Raw genomic sequence first — 19,260 nt, forward strand, 5'->3', positions numbered from 1 at the left:
TATCAGAGCCAGGCTGAGGAGGAGCAGCGAGGACTGTGAGTGGAAGGTCCTGCAACAGAGAAGTCAGCAGACCTCTGTGGGACCTCTACAGCCCTCCCGCTCTCCCCACCAACATCTGGCCACTTACTAGTGGTGCCTTCAGGGAATCTGCTGGCCTTTCCCCAATTCCCATCTCCTGTGTGACTCCTGCATTGGAAATTGAGAGGGGCTGCGGGTGGCAGATATCCTCTGTCTTTGGGGGTGTGCCAGATAGGGCCATTGCCCCTCTTGCCTCTAAGCTTTGAAGGCATCCTCGGGTCCCAGGGAGTGGCTTGATCCAATTTCCCACTGGACAACCGCTGACCCCAGCCCACACTAAAATCAAGGGTGGCCAGCCGCCCACAAGTTCTAGCTTCAGAGCAAGGGTTACAGATTGCCCCGTTCATAGCAGAGACCTCCCTCAACCTCCCATGTTGCTGTCTGTTAAAACAGCAGTTCATCTGATAGCCATGTAAGTTTGTCTTGGGAGGAAGGGATGGTAATACCAGTTCCCCACATGTGTGCACACATGCACACACATGGGTGCTTGCATATACACAGGTGCACACACACGGGTGCTCACACACTCAGACATGGGTGCATACATCATAGAATCATAGAAGATTAGGGCTGGAAGAAACCTCAGGAGGTCATCTAGTCCAACCCCCTGCTCAAAGCAGGACCAACCCCAACTAAATCATCCCAGACCGGGCTTTGTCAAGCCAGGCCTTAAAAACCTCTAAGGATGGAGATTCCACCACCTCCCTAGGTATCCCATTCCAGTGCTTCACCATCCTCCTAGTGAAATAATTTTTCCTAATATCCAACCTAGACCTCCCCCACTGCAACTTGAGACCATGACTTGTATGGTCATCTGCCACCACTGAGAACAGCCGAGCTCCATCCTCTTTGGAACTCCCCTTCAGGTACAGTAGTTGAAGGCTGCTATCAAATCCCCACCCCATTCTTCTCTTCTGCAGACTAAATAAGACCAGTTCCCTCAGCCTCTCCTCATAAGTCATGTGCCACAGTCCCCTAATAATTTTCATTGCCCTCCGCTGGACTCTCTCCAATTCACCACATCCTTTCTGTAGTGGGGGTGGGGGCAAAACTGGACACAATACTCCAGATGTGTCCTCACCCATGCTGAATAGAGGGGAATAATCATATGCACATGCACACCCCACGACCTCACTTCAGAATCCAGCCTCTAACACTGCATCATCCATTTTGGTGGGTGGAAGAAGGCTGAGCTCTATTCCCCTTAACGCAACATCAGAACTTGATCAAAACTCTTTGAAATGGCTTATGCAAAATCTCTAATGCTTCTTTGTTTGCCCCAGAGTGCAGCCCCTTTTCACTTGGGAATAGTGGCCCAGATACTCAGAGGTATTTAGGCTCCTGATTTCAATGGCTGTTAGATACTTAAATACCTTGGAGGATGTGGGCCAGTGTCCCATTAGAAGGAGAAACTTTCTGGTCTATCTGAGCTGGGCCTAGTGCTGTCCACCTGTTAGCAGTCTACAACCTCGCTGTCCCAGCCAGGGCTGCCTCCCATTCACTTATGGGCACAGGCTTTCAACCGCCAGCAGCCCGAGTTCCATCGCAGGTTGGAGCAGGCACAGCTGAATGGCAGCTGGACAACCGCAGTGGTGTTGTAATGCCAGGCCCCATCACTAAGGCAAGATTGGGAGCCTACAGTCCAAGGTGCACACAGAGCCATCGGTGGCAACCAATGGGCTAGCAGAACCCGGGTGAATCTGAGCTGAGGTTAGTTACTTCCCCAGAGAAGCTAACACATCCTGAGGTACCTGTTCACTGTTCTTAGCAGGGAATCCCAGGCGAGACGGACGAAAGGACCAGATAGCCAGAGAGTAGCCAGAGGATCAGGAACAAGACCAGACACCAAGGCAGATGAGGGAGCAGGAAGAAGATGTCCTTTGGCCAAGATAATGTTCTGCAAGCCCTAAAACAAGCAGCTCACAGCCAGCCTCTGAATGGGGGATCCCTACTCAGCCACAGCCGAGGACACAGAAGACAGAGAGCATGAAAAGATTCACAGCCTGTGGGATTCAGCCAGGCTTGGCACAGCCAGAGAGCCTGGAGCGGTGGCCAAAGGAGTAACACAGCCTGAGGCAGCAGGTAAAAACAATGCAAGGTGCTATGGCCCCTTACTGGACACTTTGGGCCCAATCCTGAAACGTGCTGACTCCAATGGCAGTTGAAATTCCCAGCACCTCACAGCACTCTATCTGTCAGGCAAGTGTGGAGAGCAGTAGCAGTTTGCTCTCCCTGGCTCCCCTGTCCTGTTGGGGAGCCCTGCCACCACCAGCAGCAACAAGGAGTCAGACTCCAAGGGCCCAATTCTTCTCGGCCTTGCTCCTTGGGACCTGGTGGTGTTTGAAATGTTCACTCACTTTGCCTGAGTGCAAGGCAGCGAGAATCAGGACCTCAGATATAACACATTGTGGGGTGGCTGGGTGAGTCCTGGATCCTGTATGTTTCAATGTTGCAAGGGTGAGTGGGTCTTTCTTGAAAATCACTGCCCCATTTGCAGAGTGACTGCTCTTTGCAAACATTTGTGCAGTGAAGTTTTGCTGCTGTGGATGTTGGTGGAGTATGTAGCGAAGTTTGGATAAGATAAGATGTGAAAGTAGTTTATAAGAGTAAGTCACCCAACTGGGGAACAGAAACAATCTCATGTGGCTTAGCGGACCACAGCTCTGTAACACTATGTCCCTTAAAGCCAATCTCTAGTTGTAATGTGAAAAGCCTAGCAACACTGCTGGTCAGTGGAATATGGAGCTGACCTCTAGAGTCCAGCTAGTAAAACAGCATTAACTCAGTAACTGAGCATGTGCCTGGACTGACTTTCCACCAGGCAGTACATGCTCCACTACTGACTCGTATATATCAATGACAAGAAGGAATACGCAGATCATAAGCTTTTGGGGGCATGAACCTCTCCTGATGTGTTTGTATCCCACGTAGCACAATTGGGTCCTGATTCTTGATTGGGCTCTAGGCACTATCATGATACAAATAATAAACAACAATTCACAGCCACAGGTTCCTGGGCAATAAAAAGAGGCCACCTGCACAAACAGTTACAAAGAGTGAACAAATCAGCAAAAATCTGTCTGTTGGTTGAAAATTTGCAATCAGGTAACAGGGCTAAATTTGCTGAGTGAACAGCCTATTGCCAGCCGTCTGCACAGCTCTACTCTTACCTCTGTAGCCTTTGCTTTATTGTACCAACTTTACAGCTGGTTAAACTGAGGCACGGAGCAGTCAAATCATTTTCCCGTAAGTGAGTGGCATAACTAGGAAAAGAGCCCAGGACTCACGGCTCCAAGTGCTCTGCTTAGATCACTAGACAATATTCTCTCCCAACAGACTGTAAAACAATCTCAAAGAAGAATGGAAACACAGTATTGGCTCATTTGGACAATAGACAGTGATTTGTTAGTATGAAGTTTGCTGGTGCCTATGAAAGGACACTGTAGTCTCTTCACATACCAAACCTCCTAGGTCTTCTTAGATTACTTTAGGATTCTAGGTGTGTTGGAGTGATGCTCAGAATCACAGATTCTCTCATTCTGGGCCCTGAATGTCAAACATTCAATCATAGATCTGGTTTTTTGTGCTTTACAAATTGTCTTAATGCTGAAGGAGCCCTGGATGCCAGTTCCAGTTGAGAATTTTTAATTTTACTTAACAATCCTTTGTAGGCAGGCAACCAACTTCAGATGTTAAATGATGTCAATGCAGGAAACGACAGGCCCATTTTTGTAACCAAATTCTAGCTGAGAAATACAGAAAAATAAACTCTTCCAAAGATAAAACTAGAGTAAACAGCTCCCTGGGTACATGTATAGGGAGCATAACTAGGCAGGCTTTCAGCAGTCTACAGTTCCACATTTAAAGCTAAGTGCCAACACAGCACTGAATAGTTGACAGAATCCCTCCTGCAGAAGGGCATTTAGTAGTAAGCAGTCATTTCTTTTCAGGTGCTGTAATTTATTTTGACATAGCACACACAATGCAGAGGAAAAGAAATCCATTCTAGTGAGCTAGATTACTGTAACTATCCGCCAAAAACACAGCTGTGAAGCCCTAGTGAGGATTACACTGGGTAAAAATGGAGTTTCCAGGACAAAGGTGTTTAGGGGCTTGCCTACACTGGAGTTATTCTGGAATGGCTATTCTGATGAACTCTGTGTTTGGACAGAAAAGTGCCTTATTCCAAATTAGTTTAATCTACTTTCTTAAGCTAATTCAGAACAGAATTATTCTGGAATAAGAACATCCACACATGGAGATAAGCAGATATAGCAAATCTGCTTTAATTCACACCTTCCCTTATTCAGATTAATTTTCATGTGTAGACACATCCTAAAGCAAGGCGATTCTCTAACCATAGAAATAGCGCCGGCTGGCTGCGATTGCACAGGTGATTTCCACAGCAATGGAATCTCTGCTTTCTCAGCAAGTAGGGTGGTGTCAGCCAGTGTCCAGCAGGTATAGGTTAGTGAATACAATCCAGACTAAGAAAATGCAGTGGACAGTGGGCTACCATCAGCACGAGTTTGGCATGGTATATCCCAGAGACTGAGTGAAAATCCCAATTCACTCACATTTACAGAGCATTTAAGATTACATAAATTGGATACATGCACATTATGTGTAAAATCTATAACAACGGCTACTTTAGAGAGAAGTGCTAAGCTGCGTTGGGCCTAAATCTGTGTTGGCGACATCCACATGATACCAGGTGCAGTGGGGTGGTGCGATGGCTTTACCGGCACTCATCTGGGATAAGCTGCAGAACTCACCCCTGGGTAATGCACCCGTCCCAAACAGGAGCTGGAAAAGCTCCATGCCACACGGCCATGTATGGATATATGCACACCCAGGGTGTGACTCACAGTTTGTATTTGGAGCTGCTAGTTGGCAGCTCCAGCACAAGAGCAGGTTGTTAACTGTTTCTTGGCTGAGGCACAAGTGATGAGCCAGTTCATGCAGTTGTCCCCCAGTCCCCATTGCTGATCCCCCAAATCCTATCTGTGTCTGGGGGGAGGCACCTTTTCCTCATAATTAGGCCTAATTAGGGAGCAGCCAACAGGGAGTGGTGAGGGGCTCCTTTTAGGCCGTGTCTCATCACATGTATCACCAGTGCAACCTGAGGACGACATTTTCCCTTCTTACAGGGAGCAGACTCTGGTCAGATCCCGTGGTAGAGTGACTGAGGGCACACGGCTCTGCGTAAGTTTCACTGGGGCCTGCGCCCCACTGCCTATTGTTTCTGGTTACCACCACTGCTCATTTCCCTGCTGTTTATTCAATAAAGTCAGAGAGCTTTACAAACTCCTTTGCCCCTCTGCCCATCACTTGCTGAGGTGGGAAGCACTAGTTTGGAAGGCCAGGGTCTTTTGAAATCTATCTAGACGGGGGCTAGGGCCACATTTTGTTATCTAATTGGGAAGCACCCCTCCTGGGTGACCAAGGGGAGAAGATCAGGATACCTGAACCCAGCCTATTTTGCTGCCCAAAGCCCCCGGCCAAAGGCTGTTCCATATGGATACATTTCCTTACTTCCACATTCACCTCCTTCAGTGCCTACAGCAATCTGCTGGCAACAGCAGGCTGCACTGATGCTTCAAGCAGTCTTGTGGTGTCGATGCCAGCTCCTGACCTGTGACTGCCTCTGAGACAGACATTCCCCTCCAGCTCTCCTCCCACCCGGCCAGTCACAGGGCTAAAGCAGAGACGCTGCCCAGACTTCGCTGATAAATAGTTTGTCACGTCTGAAGTTGGTTAAATTATTCAGAGAGTGGGTTGAAATGCCCTATTGTATACATGAAATCTTTCTATGACGCTGTGAAGGGGTTTCAACATCCTAACGAGCCCATTTCCTAGTCAATACAATTAGCAGCAGCTACGCAATGGTTCAAATTAATCTGGAATCAGAATGCAAGCGATCTTCAGCGCACAAACAGCAAGATGCCATCAAAGTGATTAGTTATTATCCAGGATGGAAATAAAATGATTCATTGGGATGCAGCTGGCTGCTGTTTGACATCCCACCATTGATCTGATCTAACAAGTGTTTAATGAGCACAGGGACTCGACATACCTAAACTGCAATTTTTGCATAACCTATTCAAAGTGCATTCTGGATGTTTCCATGGAAAACTGACCCTTCCAAAGTCATCCTCAGTCACATTTAACTGGCAACATATGAGTTATTTCCCTCCCTGTTTAAGGAGTCTCAGGCATGCTGCACACACAGATTACTAATGAAAGGATACAATGGGAGGGTCAGTAACCTCCATCTCGGAGGTGTTCAGTTTGATGGTTTGTATCCGTGCTGTGCTGGGGGTGCCAAACGTAAGCCACGGAGCACATTGGAGCAAAATAACTTTCCATTGATGGAAGGAATTTATTTTGATTGCAGAGACAGAGCACAGAAATGGCCAGTGGTCAGTTCAGAAATTACCAGCTAAAGGAATAAATCAATAGTCTTGGATATGAGAAAAGAAGTCCCCAGACCAGTAGGCCACCAGCTATTACCACAGGGGGAACCCACAACAAGGGGCCACCAGTCAGAACCACAGTGAGAATCTGAAACAGAGGCCACTGAGCAGTACTACAGGGGGAATCTGAGATAGAAGCCACCTGCCGGTACAACAGGGAGCATCTGGGATAAAGGTAACCAGCTTATACAGCAGGGCAAATGTGGGATAGAGGCAACCGGCCAGTAGCACAGGGTGAATATGGGATCGAGACCACTGTCCAGTACCACAGGGTGAATGTGGAATATAGGGCCACCAGACGGTACCACTGGGTCCATGCAGGTAATAGCAGAGTGTTGTTTTGTATGTCATATTGAGACCTGAAGCATCGTAAGGTGCTCAGATACCATACTGACCTTGCCTGCACCAGTACTTTTCAAATGTTTCACCATTGCACAGCCACTGGTGCAGCCCCACATGGACTATTGCAGACAGGCTGCCACGAGTTTCACAATCACGTCATCCAGACCAGCGCTGCATAGACTCATGGGGTTATGCACTAGCTCTCCCACCTATTGGCTCAGGAGGGGAGCAGGCAGAGGTGCCAGTGTGAAGGTGGAAGACTTGCAGAAAAACAGCTTGCATAGACACAGCCAGCAATGAGCTACAGAGCTTGTAACATTAGTGATCTAGAGGCACCCTAAACCAGAGCAAAATATTTCACACACTGATTTCTGGAAGAGCTAAGTTTTGTAGGATCTGTAAGAGGCGTGAGAGATGTCTGCAGAATTACTGGAAATAGCCTGAGGCAGAGTTTTTGTGTGGGGACAGCTGAGTCATCCAGGTTTGTAAAATACATGTCTGTGTGTGATTTTCTGATTTGGTACCAGGCATTGTTTCCCATTGAGGGTCTGGCTTGAACTGACAAGGTCAAAGAAAACTCCGGTAAAAGTACACTTCTACCCTAAAATGTGACTCTGTAATAATGTCATCATAGGACTCCACATCCACTGTGCCTCATTGCTCCCAGGTCTGTTGTGCTCAGTTTAAAAGTATCAGCCCCACAAACTCATTCTGGGATCTGAGAGGCAAGCTGGGTTCTTTATTTCTCATCATCACTAGTAACAGATGTTCTGGAGGTCAAATTTCATCAGCTATCCCTGTGAAGTCCTAGCATCTTCAGATGATGTAACTAGTGACACCTGCACAAACCCACTTAAAACTAATTATGGTACACAGGTGCCAAAGGGGAGAAAGGTATTGCTCTGGTGTAAACTGAGGTTATATTTTGGGGTGCAGAATCTTCATTTCAGGCAATGATGAGCAAGATCAGAAAAGCCCAGGCTGACTCAGAGCCCAGGCTGAGCTTGTGGGTCTGGAAATAACACGCTTTTACCTGGAAACTGAGAAAATCTGATTTGGCGTCATTGAGAATCAGTGAATATTGGAACCCACTTGTCAGGTTTGCAGGGCTACATTTCAGGGTGTGTCCATTATCTAAGGTTATCAGTCCATATTTTGCCTCCCCATGGCTCAACACATCCGGTAAAGCAAAGACCTGCCATACCTCAGCAGAGCAGGATGAATGGAATCTGTCCTGGGAATTGGGATATCCTCAAGCGGCTATTATCTGGTACAATCAAAACCACAGAGCTCCCAATTCAAGAGAGAAAATGTAAGCAAAAGAACATGTGTATAATACATTAGTTGAGATCTGACAAGTTCTACTACTCAGTGGCCCTTTCTTTGTTTCATTGGGTAGTTGGCTGATTGAGGAAGGAGATCAAAGAAGAGATTATACCTCACCAATAAGAAGTTCTATGATTTGAAAACTTTGGATGTGTCCCCCGATCCTCTGCACTTGACTGAGTGTAGAGGCCTTTCCCCTGGTTTGGAGAATACATTGTATAGTGATTTTATAGACTTTAGTGTCAGGCAGTGATGCATCACCCAGCAGAGTGTCATACAAGAATCATAAATCAAAATCTCCCAGGAACTTGTGAGTGTCAGGCACTTGAATTCACTGATGTGGTATCCATGGTGCTTTGCCATGTCTCACATCCCCATCTCCTTCCCAAAATAGCCTAATTCTAAAATATTATTCAGCACTTGGAGTGCTGCCATAGCACAGGAGACAGTTGAGAAAACATAGAAAATGTGTCTCCTAGTGCAAAGAAATATTAAGATGCACTTTCCGAGGCTTTGTTCAAACCAGAGACAGAAGCTGCTTTCATGATACCATAATAAATGGGGCAAGAGAAAGCTGTCGGGTTAATAGAGGGTGAGGTAGTGCAGTCACCTCACACATTGGAAATCACCCATGATGAAGCCTCAACATGAAGCTGTATTTCTACAAAGAAGAATTGTATCGGACACTTTCAAATTTGGAAGCAAATCTCTCAAACCTACAGCATGCTTGCTGGGACATAGTCTCTTTTGTCTACAAGTATAATTATTCTGACAATTACAGCCAACAGGAAATTTTCAAACAAGAGTGCAGCAGATATGCCTGGAAGGATTTTCAAAAGCTCCTAAGTGACTTGAGCACAAGTACCACTGAAAATGCTTCTAAGTCACACCTACCTGTTGCATCCAAAAAATCCTGTATTCAGAGCACAGACAGACAATTATGGCTGCAAATAGATAATGTCACACACAGACACTTATGTGCCCACTTATTGATTTATACATGCAAATATGGCAGTTTGCATGTGCAATCAGTGCATGCACTTTTTAAGACAAATCAGTGGTGTGCAAACTTGAAAGTTTGCCCTTAAAAGTTAACCACACTGAAATACCATTTAAATGTGATAAAAACATGTAGACAGTTTAAAATGAATCCCAAAGGCCAAGGCAAACCGATAGAGAACACTGAGATGATTGACTTCATACACAACTAAGGCAGGCAATTTTCTTCAAGCAACAAAAGTCAGTTGTCCACGTTGAAAAGTATATTCCTATCTTCGTGATTATCAGTTATAGTTTACGTATAGATCATCTATTCTCCCATCTTATTGATGGGGAATGTATGGCGTGGAACTCCCAGGAAAGCCAACAGCAGATGTGTATAAATCATCTATCTGCACATCTAAGGAAGAATAGACCCCCCTGAGCCTCTTCAGTTAAGGAAGGAAGATAGATTTTATTTTACACATAGAAGTAACTGAACAATATTGTACAGTAAATTGATTAAAGATCAACTAAAATGTCTGAGAGGGAGGAGCATGTTGCCAGGCCCTGCCCAGGGGATCCCAGCAGTTAGTCCCAAGTGCTCTGGACACACCACTCTGTGCTCTGCACCCCAGCCTGAGTGCACTCCCCATGCTCATCATCTCAGCCGAAACACATATCCCATCATGATCAGTGGGAGCTCAGGCCCTGGTAGGATATGAAATAACAATAAACCCCCATTTCTGAAGGAGGCCTCATGTGCCCCACCATCTGCATGTCCTTCCTTGCCCCTTTTTAGCCCCCTCTCCCCTGGAAGGTTAGTGGTGTGTCCCTCTGCTTCCTCCTGGCCAGGGCTCTACCCAGGATGGAAGTGCATTACACGTCCCATGGGTGCTGCCTCAGCCTCAATAAACTTTATTTAAATACACACAGACATACACAGACAATATACAGATATTTGTTTCTTCTCTGAAAGTTCTACAGGACTGACACCGCTTTGGATGACACTCATGGAGAATTTTAAAAAGTGCAGCAAATGTATGAAAAATAAAACTCTTTTAATGGTGGTCATCCACGGAAACAACAATGGATGCATGTTCAACCAGGCAGGCACATGGACACGGCTCCACACATAGTACATTGGCTCTGTATAAGCATCTCCACATACATTGTGACTATATAAATGTACAACAGTCTCATAAGTCAGCAAGGAACAAAATCAGATTAGTATGGACGTGGCACACCTTTGCACTCCCAGGGATATGAGCCACTGTCCACGTACCAATGTGACTTTGTTAGAATATGGAATGTAAACACAAAACTGGTTCAAACAAACATTCACACCATCTACTATAGAAACCCCCGACATATGCAACAATGTTATAAAAGGAAAATTCACCTTGGGGTTCTGGTGACAAGTTACTCAACACCAGCTCCTGCAGCTTTGTTATCACCATAAGTCCTAAACAGGATTATATGTTTGCTTATCTAATATAGCTACAACTATCTTTCAACATAGATTGTATATACAGTACATATACACAGAACATACACAGCACACAATATGTATATTTATGTGTTTTCATGTTTGTACAGTATATCACAGATTATGTGAACACAGAATATATGTATGTGGACCTGTAAGAAATCATTTTATAAAATATTTGTAATACCAACCCCCCAAAAAACAACAACAACAAAAATAAAATCCCACAACCTGGAAATCAGTTGAATAAACAAAAATCCCCATTCTTGAAATGGGTGCCACCTACTCCCTTGGGTGGCATTACAGACCTTTCTCTTCCCAAGATAAAAGCAGCAGCAAGAGGGTCAGTTTGCATCCATGCTCCCAGAAAACACAAAGCAATACAAGTTGTCAGATTGCACACTCAGAGTAGTGTCTGTATTCCCTAATGCTGCACCCTCCTGCTTTCCCTCACTAGGGTGTAAGAGACTCTGCCAGCAGCACAATATTTAACCTGCAACAAAATGTGCTAGAATAAATCTACTGACTGCAGTCCAGGACTGTTATCTCCTATCACTTAGAACCCAGCTTCTGAGTTATAGCTTTTTATTTAAAACAATCTTTTTATTTAGCAAAAAATTGTTTCCACTGTACCCTTCACGTGTCCTCTTCCTAACGTGACAAACCCGGAGGAGATGAAATTATGGAGATCTGGCCCTCCACTTCGATAAATATCCTTCCCATAGTGACCTGCCAAGGCAAATGACAACAAGCAAGGCATTACTCAACATATCCATTACACCATGCATCCACATTAGCCCCAATTCAGTGAGAGCCAAAGCCCCGTCATATAGTGAGACAATAAAAGGCAAGTGGGGATGTGAGAGGCATAGAGAGTTCAGAGAGCAGGAATTATCTAAACACAACACAAACAGAATTGCAGAGGAAAAAAACAGCGTGCCTGGAGCTGCTAGGGGTTACAAACACTTATGAATTACTGATAGGGGAAACTCAGAAGAGGTTCAAAAACCAAAACTATGGACACAAACACCCCACACTTTAGGGAATTAGGCCCGTCTTTAGATCAAAGATTCAGCAGCATTAGGACGGGTATCCCAAAGTGATCAGAACTGTCCAGACCTTTGAGACAGAGAAACTGGGCTGGAAATCTTGTGAGAAACAGCTCTGATTCCTCCTGATGCCATCTAGGTGGGGGAACCCTAAATACGCAATTCCTAATGAGTATCAGTGCTTCTGCTTCTGGTCTCAAATATTTTGAGCTTCCAGGCTTGTCTACACTGAAAAGTGACACTGGTATAGCTATGTCTCTCCAGGATGTGAAAAATCCAGCCTGACCTAACCCCTAGTGTAGACAGTGCTGGGTCAATGGTAAAATTTTTCCACCAGCCTAGCTACTGGCTTTCGGGGAGGTGGCTTATAAACAGCAATGGGGGAATCCCTCCCGACACTGCAATAAGTGTCTGTACTGAAGTGCTAAAGCAACTGCAGCTGTGCCTTTGTAGTGTAGACATAGCCTCAGAATTAGTCTGAGTTTAGTTAGAGTTCATGATAAAAGTGCAGGTGTCCCTACACTGTAGTCTCCCTACACTATCCAAATTGGTTTCCCTGTCCCTATTAGAGATGTGGCTGGAGAACCTGCTTCTTAGCTTTGACTCGTTCTAGCTGAGACAATGATACATCCATTGGAGGAGGGGGTCCCCAGACACCTTCTTACTGCTTTTGCTGGCTGAAAAGCACTCCCTTGGTGCTGCCACCCAATTGTGACAGTTAACACACAGGAATAACACACCCCTGACATTTGCTGCCTCTTTAATACCAAGAGATCCTGCCTGTGCATCCCCGAGACCCATGTGTCGCTCTGACACAAGAGCAAAATCAGCTGCTTGTGAATGCCTCCCTTTTCCATGTTATTAATTCTTCTGTTCCTCTTCTTGAACAGAGTCGCAAATGAGACTGGAGCCAGTGGGAAGGGAGGGAGGCGGGGTTCAGAGGGGCACAGCAGTTTTCTTTTTTGTCTGCATTTTCGTGATGCATTGGAGTCTAGCTATAACAATGACTGACACTTTATCAGTGCCTAAGACAGGAGATATTTTTCATGTAAATAGGGATAAAAAAGAAATATGCACATATGCTATTACATCTAACTGATGGCTGTGATTTATACATCGCCTCTCTGAAACAGCTTGAGTCAGAGATCAGGCAGTGAAAGAGTATGAAATAGCGCAGACTCACTGGAAGATTAAAAGACTGTTTGCTAGTTTGTTCTCTGACCCTTGCCATCCCCTCTTTAGTGCAACATAAGCGTTAAATTGAGAGTTCCCCAGGGTAACAAAACAACATCATTTGAACAGAAATCATGTTTCCCCAAGAGCAGCCTGTCTCAGGACAGTTCAAATACCAGTAGTTTTTCTCTTTACAGATATATTATGGGATGATGTGTCTATTTTATGTATTTCTTTATTCCCACTCACTTCTTGTCATTTCTCATGGACTCCTAATGTAAAATTACTGATATATGAGCTCTCACTTTCAAAAGTGCCTAGAGAAGAGCTAGCAGGACAATCATAGCAGCTATTATTCATGCTGACATTTTTATAATCACCACTTGATTGGAATGGTTCACACTGAAACAGAATGGCATTCTCACTCCATCCCTTCTCTACAGGCCCGAGAGCTCGAGGAAGTACAGATGTGGAGTGTAGAGAAAGCAGAGGTATGTGAAACACTCAGGGAAATGAAAAACCAGGCAAAATCCTGGCTTATTTCATATTTTGTTATCTACTCAGAAATAGCTGCTTTTCTGAAAAAAAATGTTGTTTACAGACATGTATTTTTCCAAATGTCAACAGGCCAGTTCTGAACAAAACATGATTTTGTGTCTCACCATTGCAGGAATTATCCAATGACTGGAAATACAAAAATAGCCATTCCGTTGATGTGCTAGGCACAGCAAGAAGGCAGAAATGTTCATGCCAAATCCCACAAGATGTTGGATTTTTCCCAACTCTCCTGGTCACCCAGCAGGTTTCATAGTGTGTGGTACCACTCTCAGCAGCTGGCATCAGAAGGGGTTGGAAATATGGAGAAGCACTGCCTGGAAGCATTACCACCAGGATTAAGGCTCCATCTTTGTCAGAGCCATGATATTCTTGAACTAAAATGCAATTCTGAGATTCTCCTATGGGTTTGCAGCCATGAACAGGCAATTACTGGGTAAGACTCCTCCAGGAGTGTTTACGATATGTCTGTCTGCACAGCTCCAGTGGTGTGGAGTGACAGAGTGAGGTGGGTTTTTAAATTGTGTTAAGTAATCTTGATTGGAAAATAAAGAGGTTTGTTTTTTTTAAGCACAGGCTGACCCTGGGACTTCTTGCCCTTTTCTCTGTAAATTTTATGATTTCTGCAATTTCTTCCCTGTCAAAGCCAAGGCGTTCCTCATCTTTGGCTTTAACAACCAAACGGCCTGCCCTCCCTGCCTACTGTTGGTGTCTGTCCCTTTTCATATCTTCTGCTATAAGCTGTAGGTCTAAGGCAGCCTTTCTCAAATGTAGCAACCAGGGGATTTTCCTGCACTGCCCAGGGGCTCCAGGGGCAGACTTCAGCACCCCCCACATGTCTTCGTCCACAGGACTCTGGGGTCAGACTTCAGACCCTCCACCTCTCCCTTCTTCACCCACAGGACTCTGGGAGTGGGCTTCAGCAGGGCTGACCTTACCAGGTGCTGTGGCCAAGAGGCAAGGAGTGGGATGAGCCTGGGGTGTGAGGCTGCTTAGGGCAATGGGGAGGGATCAGCAGGGCCTGGGTGGTGCTGAGGAGCCAAGTGGTGTGTGTGTGTGGGGGGGTCCCTGGGGATGGGGGGAGGCAGCGGGGGCCAGGGGCACCAAAATATAACTGTACATTATTTTTATTGTTGAGTCTTACATAAATAAATGACAATGATTTGGACATGTCTGTGTGCGTATTTGTTTGTTTTTCCTAAAATTAATTATTTTAGGAAAATTTGTCACAGCAGCCATCAGCAAGAGTTGCTGGCCACACGCTGTGGCCACCAAAAAATTGGTTGTGAGACCCCCCTGGTCTGAGGGGTTCTTAGATTTTTGAGCCTTGGGCCATGGTGTCTCCTGGGTTCATCTCCCAGCTCTCCTGGGCATGGTCGCTTCCTGTTCCGGGTGCTGGGAAGGAGTGAACCTTTGCTTGTCAAACTGTCCTCCCCTCCACCTCCCCACCCGTCAGCCTGCCCGGTTGTGGGCATCTGACCCGCCCATGACAGGGCAGAGCATAGGCCTGACACAACTACCCCGCTCCCATCCCCTCTGACCAGAACAGAGTGAGCCTGTCCCTGTACCTCGATCTGTCCTCTCTCTGTTGTCAGTCTGTCTTTCTTTGGTTGGCTGGGGACATTCTTGTAACAAAATCACAGCTTTGTAGGTAAGCTGAGCACTAGAGCTGGGCAAATAACTGGTTGTTCAACTCACTGGCAGTTCCAAAGAAATGGGAAACATGTTTGGCTTGGGTTGAACCAAATCCAGCGTTAGGCCATAAATGACCACTGTGATCGGCCATTCTGACCTCCTGCATAACACCCAGGGGTGGCTCTATGTTTTTTGCCGCCCCAAGCATGGCAGTCAGGCAGCCTTCAGTGGCGTTTCTCCGGGAGGTCTGCCGGTCACATGGATTCGGCGGTGGTTCTGTGGGACATCCGCTGGTCCGACGCCTTCAGTGTACCCGCCACTGAATTATCGCCGAAACCGCAAGACCGGCGAACCTCAAGCAGAAATGTCACGGAAGGCAGCCTGCCTGCCGCCCTCACAGCGACTGGCAGGCCGCCTCCCGCGGCTTGCCGCCCCAGGCACGCGCTTGCTGTGCTGGTGCCTGGAGCCGCCCCTGATAACACCAGCCAGAGACTTAACCCAGGGACTCCTGCATAAAGCTCAGTCACCACTACAGCATCTCTTTGAAAAAGACTTCTAATCTTCACTAAAGTTTTTGGCTGCCTTGTTTGCAGGTACTGTGTGCGGTTCCTCCAGTCTGGCATTCTGGGCCTCCTTGGGCTGCTCACAGGACATTTTCCCCTTTTCATTTCCACCCCAAGAAAATTAATTTGTTTTAGGGTGACCAGACACCAAGTGTGAAAAATCGGGATGGGGATGGGAGTAATAGGAGCCTATATAAGAAAAAGACCCCAAAATTGGGACTGTGGTTATAAAATCAGGACATCTGGTCACCCTAATTTAGTTTAAACTATTGTATCCTACAGCAAGCTTCCACACAGAAAGCCACCCCCTTTGTTGTCCTCCTGCCCCCCAGCAGCGGGCAGTGCATTCCAATGGAAAGGGCAGTTCAGTAGTACTTGTGAAGATACAGGTTCTATTTCTGATTCTGCAGCTGGGTGACCTGGGGCAAGTCATAGGGCCGCTCCGTGCCTCAATTTCCCCATCTTAAAAATGGGTTACCTCACTTGTAAAGCACTGTGGGGTCTATGCTGAAGAAGAGCTAGGTTTTATTATTATTAAATCCTGCAGCACACTTTTCTTCCAACTCAAGGCAGTCACCCACATAGCCTGATCTCCTTACAGGGAGTACAGTACTTGTTACACAGTACTCCTCTAGCCAGGCTGAGTCTTTAAGGTCTAGTTCTTTCATTTCATGTAAAATCTAACAATCCTGCTTTTGATTACCATGTTCGACTCTGGCTCACTCTCCCCTCTCTCTCCATCACACACACACACAAGCTTGGGAAGGCCAGGGTGTGGCACTGGAGAGAGAGAGAGGAGGTTAACCCTTCTGTTACTGCAATCTTCAATAGACAGAGTTCAAGCACAGAGGAGAATGACTCCCCTCCCTTAAGATGCAGGACCCAGGAAATGCAGAGCGGATGGGTGGTTTTGCTCATCACAGAACAAAGGCAGACTCTTTAGGGCATACAGACAGGGGCGGCTCCAGGCCCCAGCACGCCAAGCGTGTGCTTGGGGCAGCATGCCACGGGGGGCGCTCTGCCAGTCGCCGGGAGGGCAGCACGCCTGCGGGAGTTCCACCGGAGCCGCGGGACCGGCGAGCGGCAGAGCACCCCCCGAGGCATGACGCCTTGCTTGGGGCGGTGAAATGTCTAGAGCCGCCCCTCCATACAGAACATTTCTTTGCAACTGCATCCTAAGTAAATTGCATATAGAATGAACTTGGTTATGAATAGCAATTACAACTCCAGCTCTGGGACAACAGAATTATTAGAGCTGAACTAAAATGCTGTTATCTACCTTTCAGAAATGTTATTACTAAATAAGGATTACATTACTCAGGAGAGGGGGATACGGGCTTTCATCTATAGAAGAGAGGCATTTGGGTGATACATGTTGGAATTACATCCCACTGTATATATGATTCCCTAAAAAAAGTATAAAAATAGGAATGAGCATCAGGCTCCAAATTGTTCAGTGAAAACATCATTCTCACATACATCTTGGAAGAGCAAAATGTTGAGGGGGGGGGCGGCTTAGGAAATAAAGATGAAGCCCATCCCTGGTGCATCTCATTTCTGCTGGAGTCTTCTCGCTGGGCAATTTTAAACATTTCAGTGACCGGAGACAAAGTATGTCAAGAGCACAGAGAATTCTAAGGGGTTTGTTAGATGCACAGAAAAATGCTATGCATTCCCTTGGAACTGAGAAATGACATCTGTTTATCTTGTCAATCAAATGTAATGATCTCTGAAGGTAAGGAGAGGTGCAACTCACAGAGCAAAATAAAATAATTCTCTGGTCGAGCACCCTGGCAAAACAGTTATTGCAGCTGACCACCACGAATCATCCCTGTTTGTGGAAAGTAGCTGCAGTAATTGGCCAGCATTAAACAGGGCTCCTGGCTAAAGGCTATCCTCCTGCAGGGACTTGTTTATAGTCAGGTCAGACATTGCTATTTTACCACAGCATGGGAGGTAGATTACCAGAGATTACAATGATAACAAGGTGCCCCAGAGGGATCACACAGAAGGCAGCTGTGCATTTCTAAAATTTTCTATCAGAAAGGCACAATAAGGGTATTTCTCCAAGTTTAATGGCATTTGTTCCAAGATTGCTGTGCAGATCCCATGCATGGAAATGCAGCAACAAAGAACCAGGAAGAATTCAGGGTAGGCTAGGGAGCTTGGCAACATTTCATATCCCTGCCCTTGATACTGGGGATGTTATTGTCAACACTCACTTCCCAGTGCACAAACCTGGAGGTGCTGCACTTTTCCCCTAATCTAAATTACACTGGTAAGACTGCAAGGCAGCTTCAGGAATACTGAGTGTTTGCCCTAATTCACATACTCTGTGAATATGAATGACCATATCTGCATAAACTCTCTCAACAATTTCTTCCATCTTTACCTCCCCCTTGAGCTTCCCTATCCTGCCTCCTCCCTTGAACCTGAGTTTTTGCCCACTCCCCTCTGCTTCCTCTTTCCTCCCTCAAATCCCCACCTCCCATAGGTCTCCCCTCACCATAAAGGCCCTACTACAGCCTTGTCTCCAACCTCAGCCCAGCCATGGTCATAGAGATGGGGCTTGGGCAGCCACCCGCACAGCACCCTCTACCCAGTTCCCTGTGGGCATTAATTTAATATGGAGATCTACTTATCTCATAGAACTGGAAGGGAGCCTGAAAGGTCATTGAGTCCAGCCCCCTGCCTTCACTAGCAGGACCAAGTACTGATTTTTTGCCCCAGATCCCTAAGTGGCCCCCTCAGAGATTGAACTCACAACCGTGGATTTAGCAGGCAAATGCTCAAATCAGTGAGCTATCCCTCCCCGCACAGCATGTGGGGGGTTGTCCTATAGGCACAGATCCTGATGGTTCAAGGCCTTTGTGATTCTCATGAAACAAGATAGAATTTGGGGTCTGAGCTGGAGAGACAGAGCAGCCCTGCCAGCCTGGCCTTTCCCATGGACTGCCAACAGGGACTGTGTCCAGGGGCCTGGCCTGGCTGGAGTAGAGGTGCAGGGCTCAGCAGAAACAGTGACCTAAGGACCTGATTTTCAGTGGTGCTGTGGACCTGTATCTAGCACTGACTTAACCTGGAGTTGAAGGTGCCTAGCGCCTCTGAAAATCAGGCCTATAACTTGGCACAAACTCAGCACAGGCTCACCACAAACTCCCTGACCTGAGCTTAGCTTTGGGTTCAGCACAGAGCCTGAAGGCAGGGAGCTCTCCAGCACTCTCTACACCCAAAAGCTTGAGTCAGGTCCCCACAATCATGAGACTGACCTGGAAATCAGGAGAGCTGTTGTTTTTGATAAAGTCTTTTTTTTTTTTGTGGGTGGGGGAGGAAAGGTATTTGCCTTCTGTTTTCTGAACATTTAGAGAGCATGCTAGCAATTCTCTACAGCCAGCTGCTTGCTTTCACTGAAAGCTAGAATACTCACATTACCTGGGCATTACGAAAAAAGCCAAATATTGCCAGATTCATGAGAAAGTCAAATGCGATGGCAACATGGCTCTTCCCTGGCACCGGGTTTTGTGACAAAAGGTTCCTGCAGGTCCAAGCTAGAACCAGTGCCAAAGCCACGGCCACATGCAGCACACCCCGCGCAA

At 46.4% G+C, this 19,260-nt stretch overlaps 1 protein-coding gene across 1 annotated transcript in view; it reads right to left on the minus strand.

Annotated features, from left to right (window-relative positions):
• SHISA6 (shisa family member 6) overlaps nt 1–19,260 on the minus strand; it is a 368,918-nt gene that overhangs the window by 284,813 nt on the left and 64,845 nt on the right. Inside the window, exon 3 of the mRNA XM_039502346.1 lies at nt 11,323–11,418. Coding sequence (XP_039358280.1) covers nt 11,323–11,418 — 96 coding nt within the window. The remainder of the gene's footprint in view (nt 1–11,322; nt 11,419–19,260) is intronic.

The sequence above is a fragment of the Mauremys reevesii genome, linkage group 15 (assembly GCF_016161935.1).
Source record: "Mauremys reevesii isolate NIE-2019 linkage group 15, ASM1616193v1, whole genome shotgun sequence".
Taxonomy (NCBI): domain Eukaryota; kingdom Metazoa; phylum Chordata; order Testudines; family Geoemydidae; genus Mauremys; species Mauremys reevesii.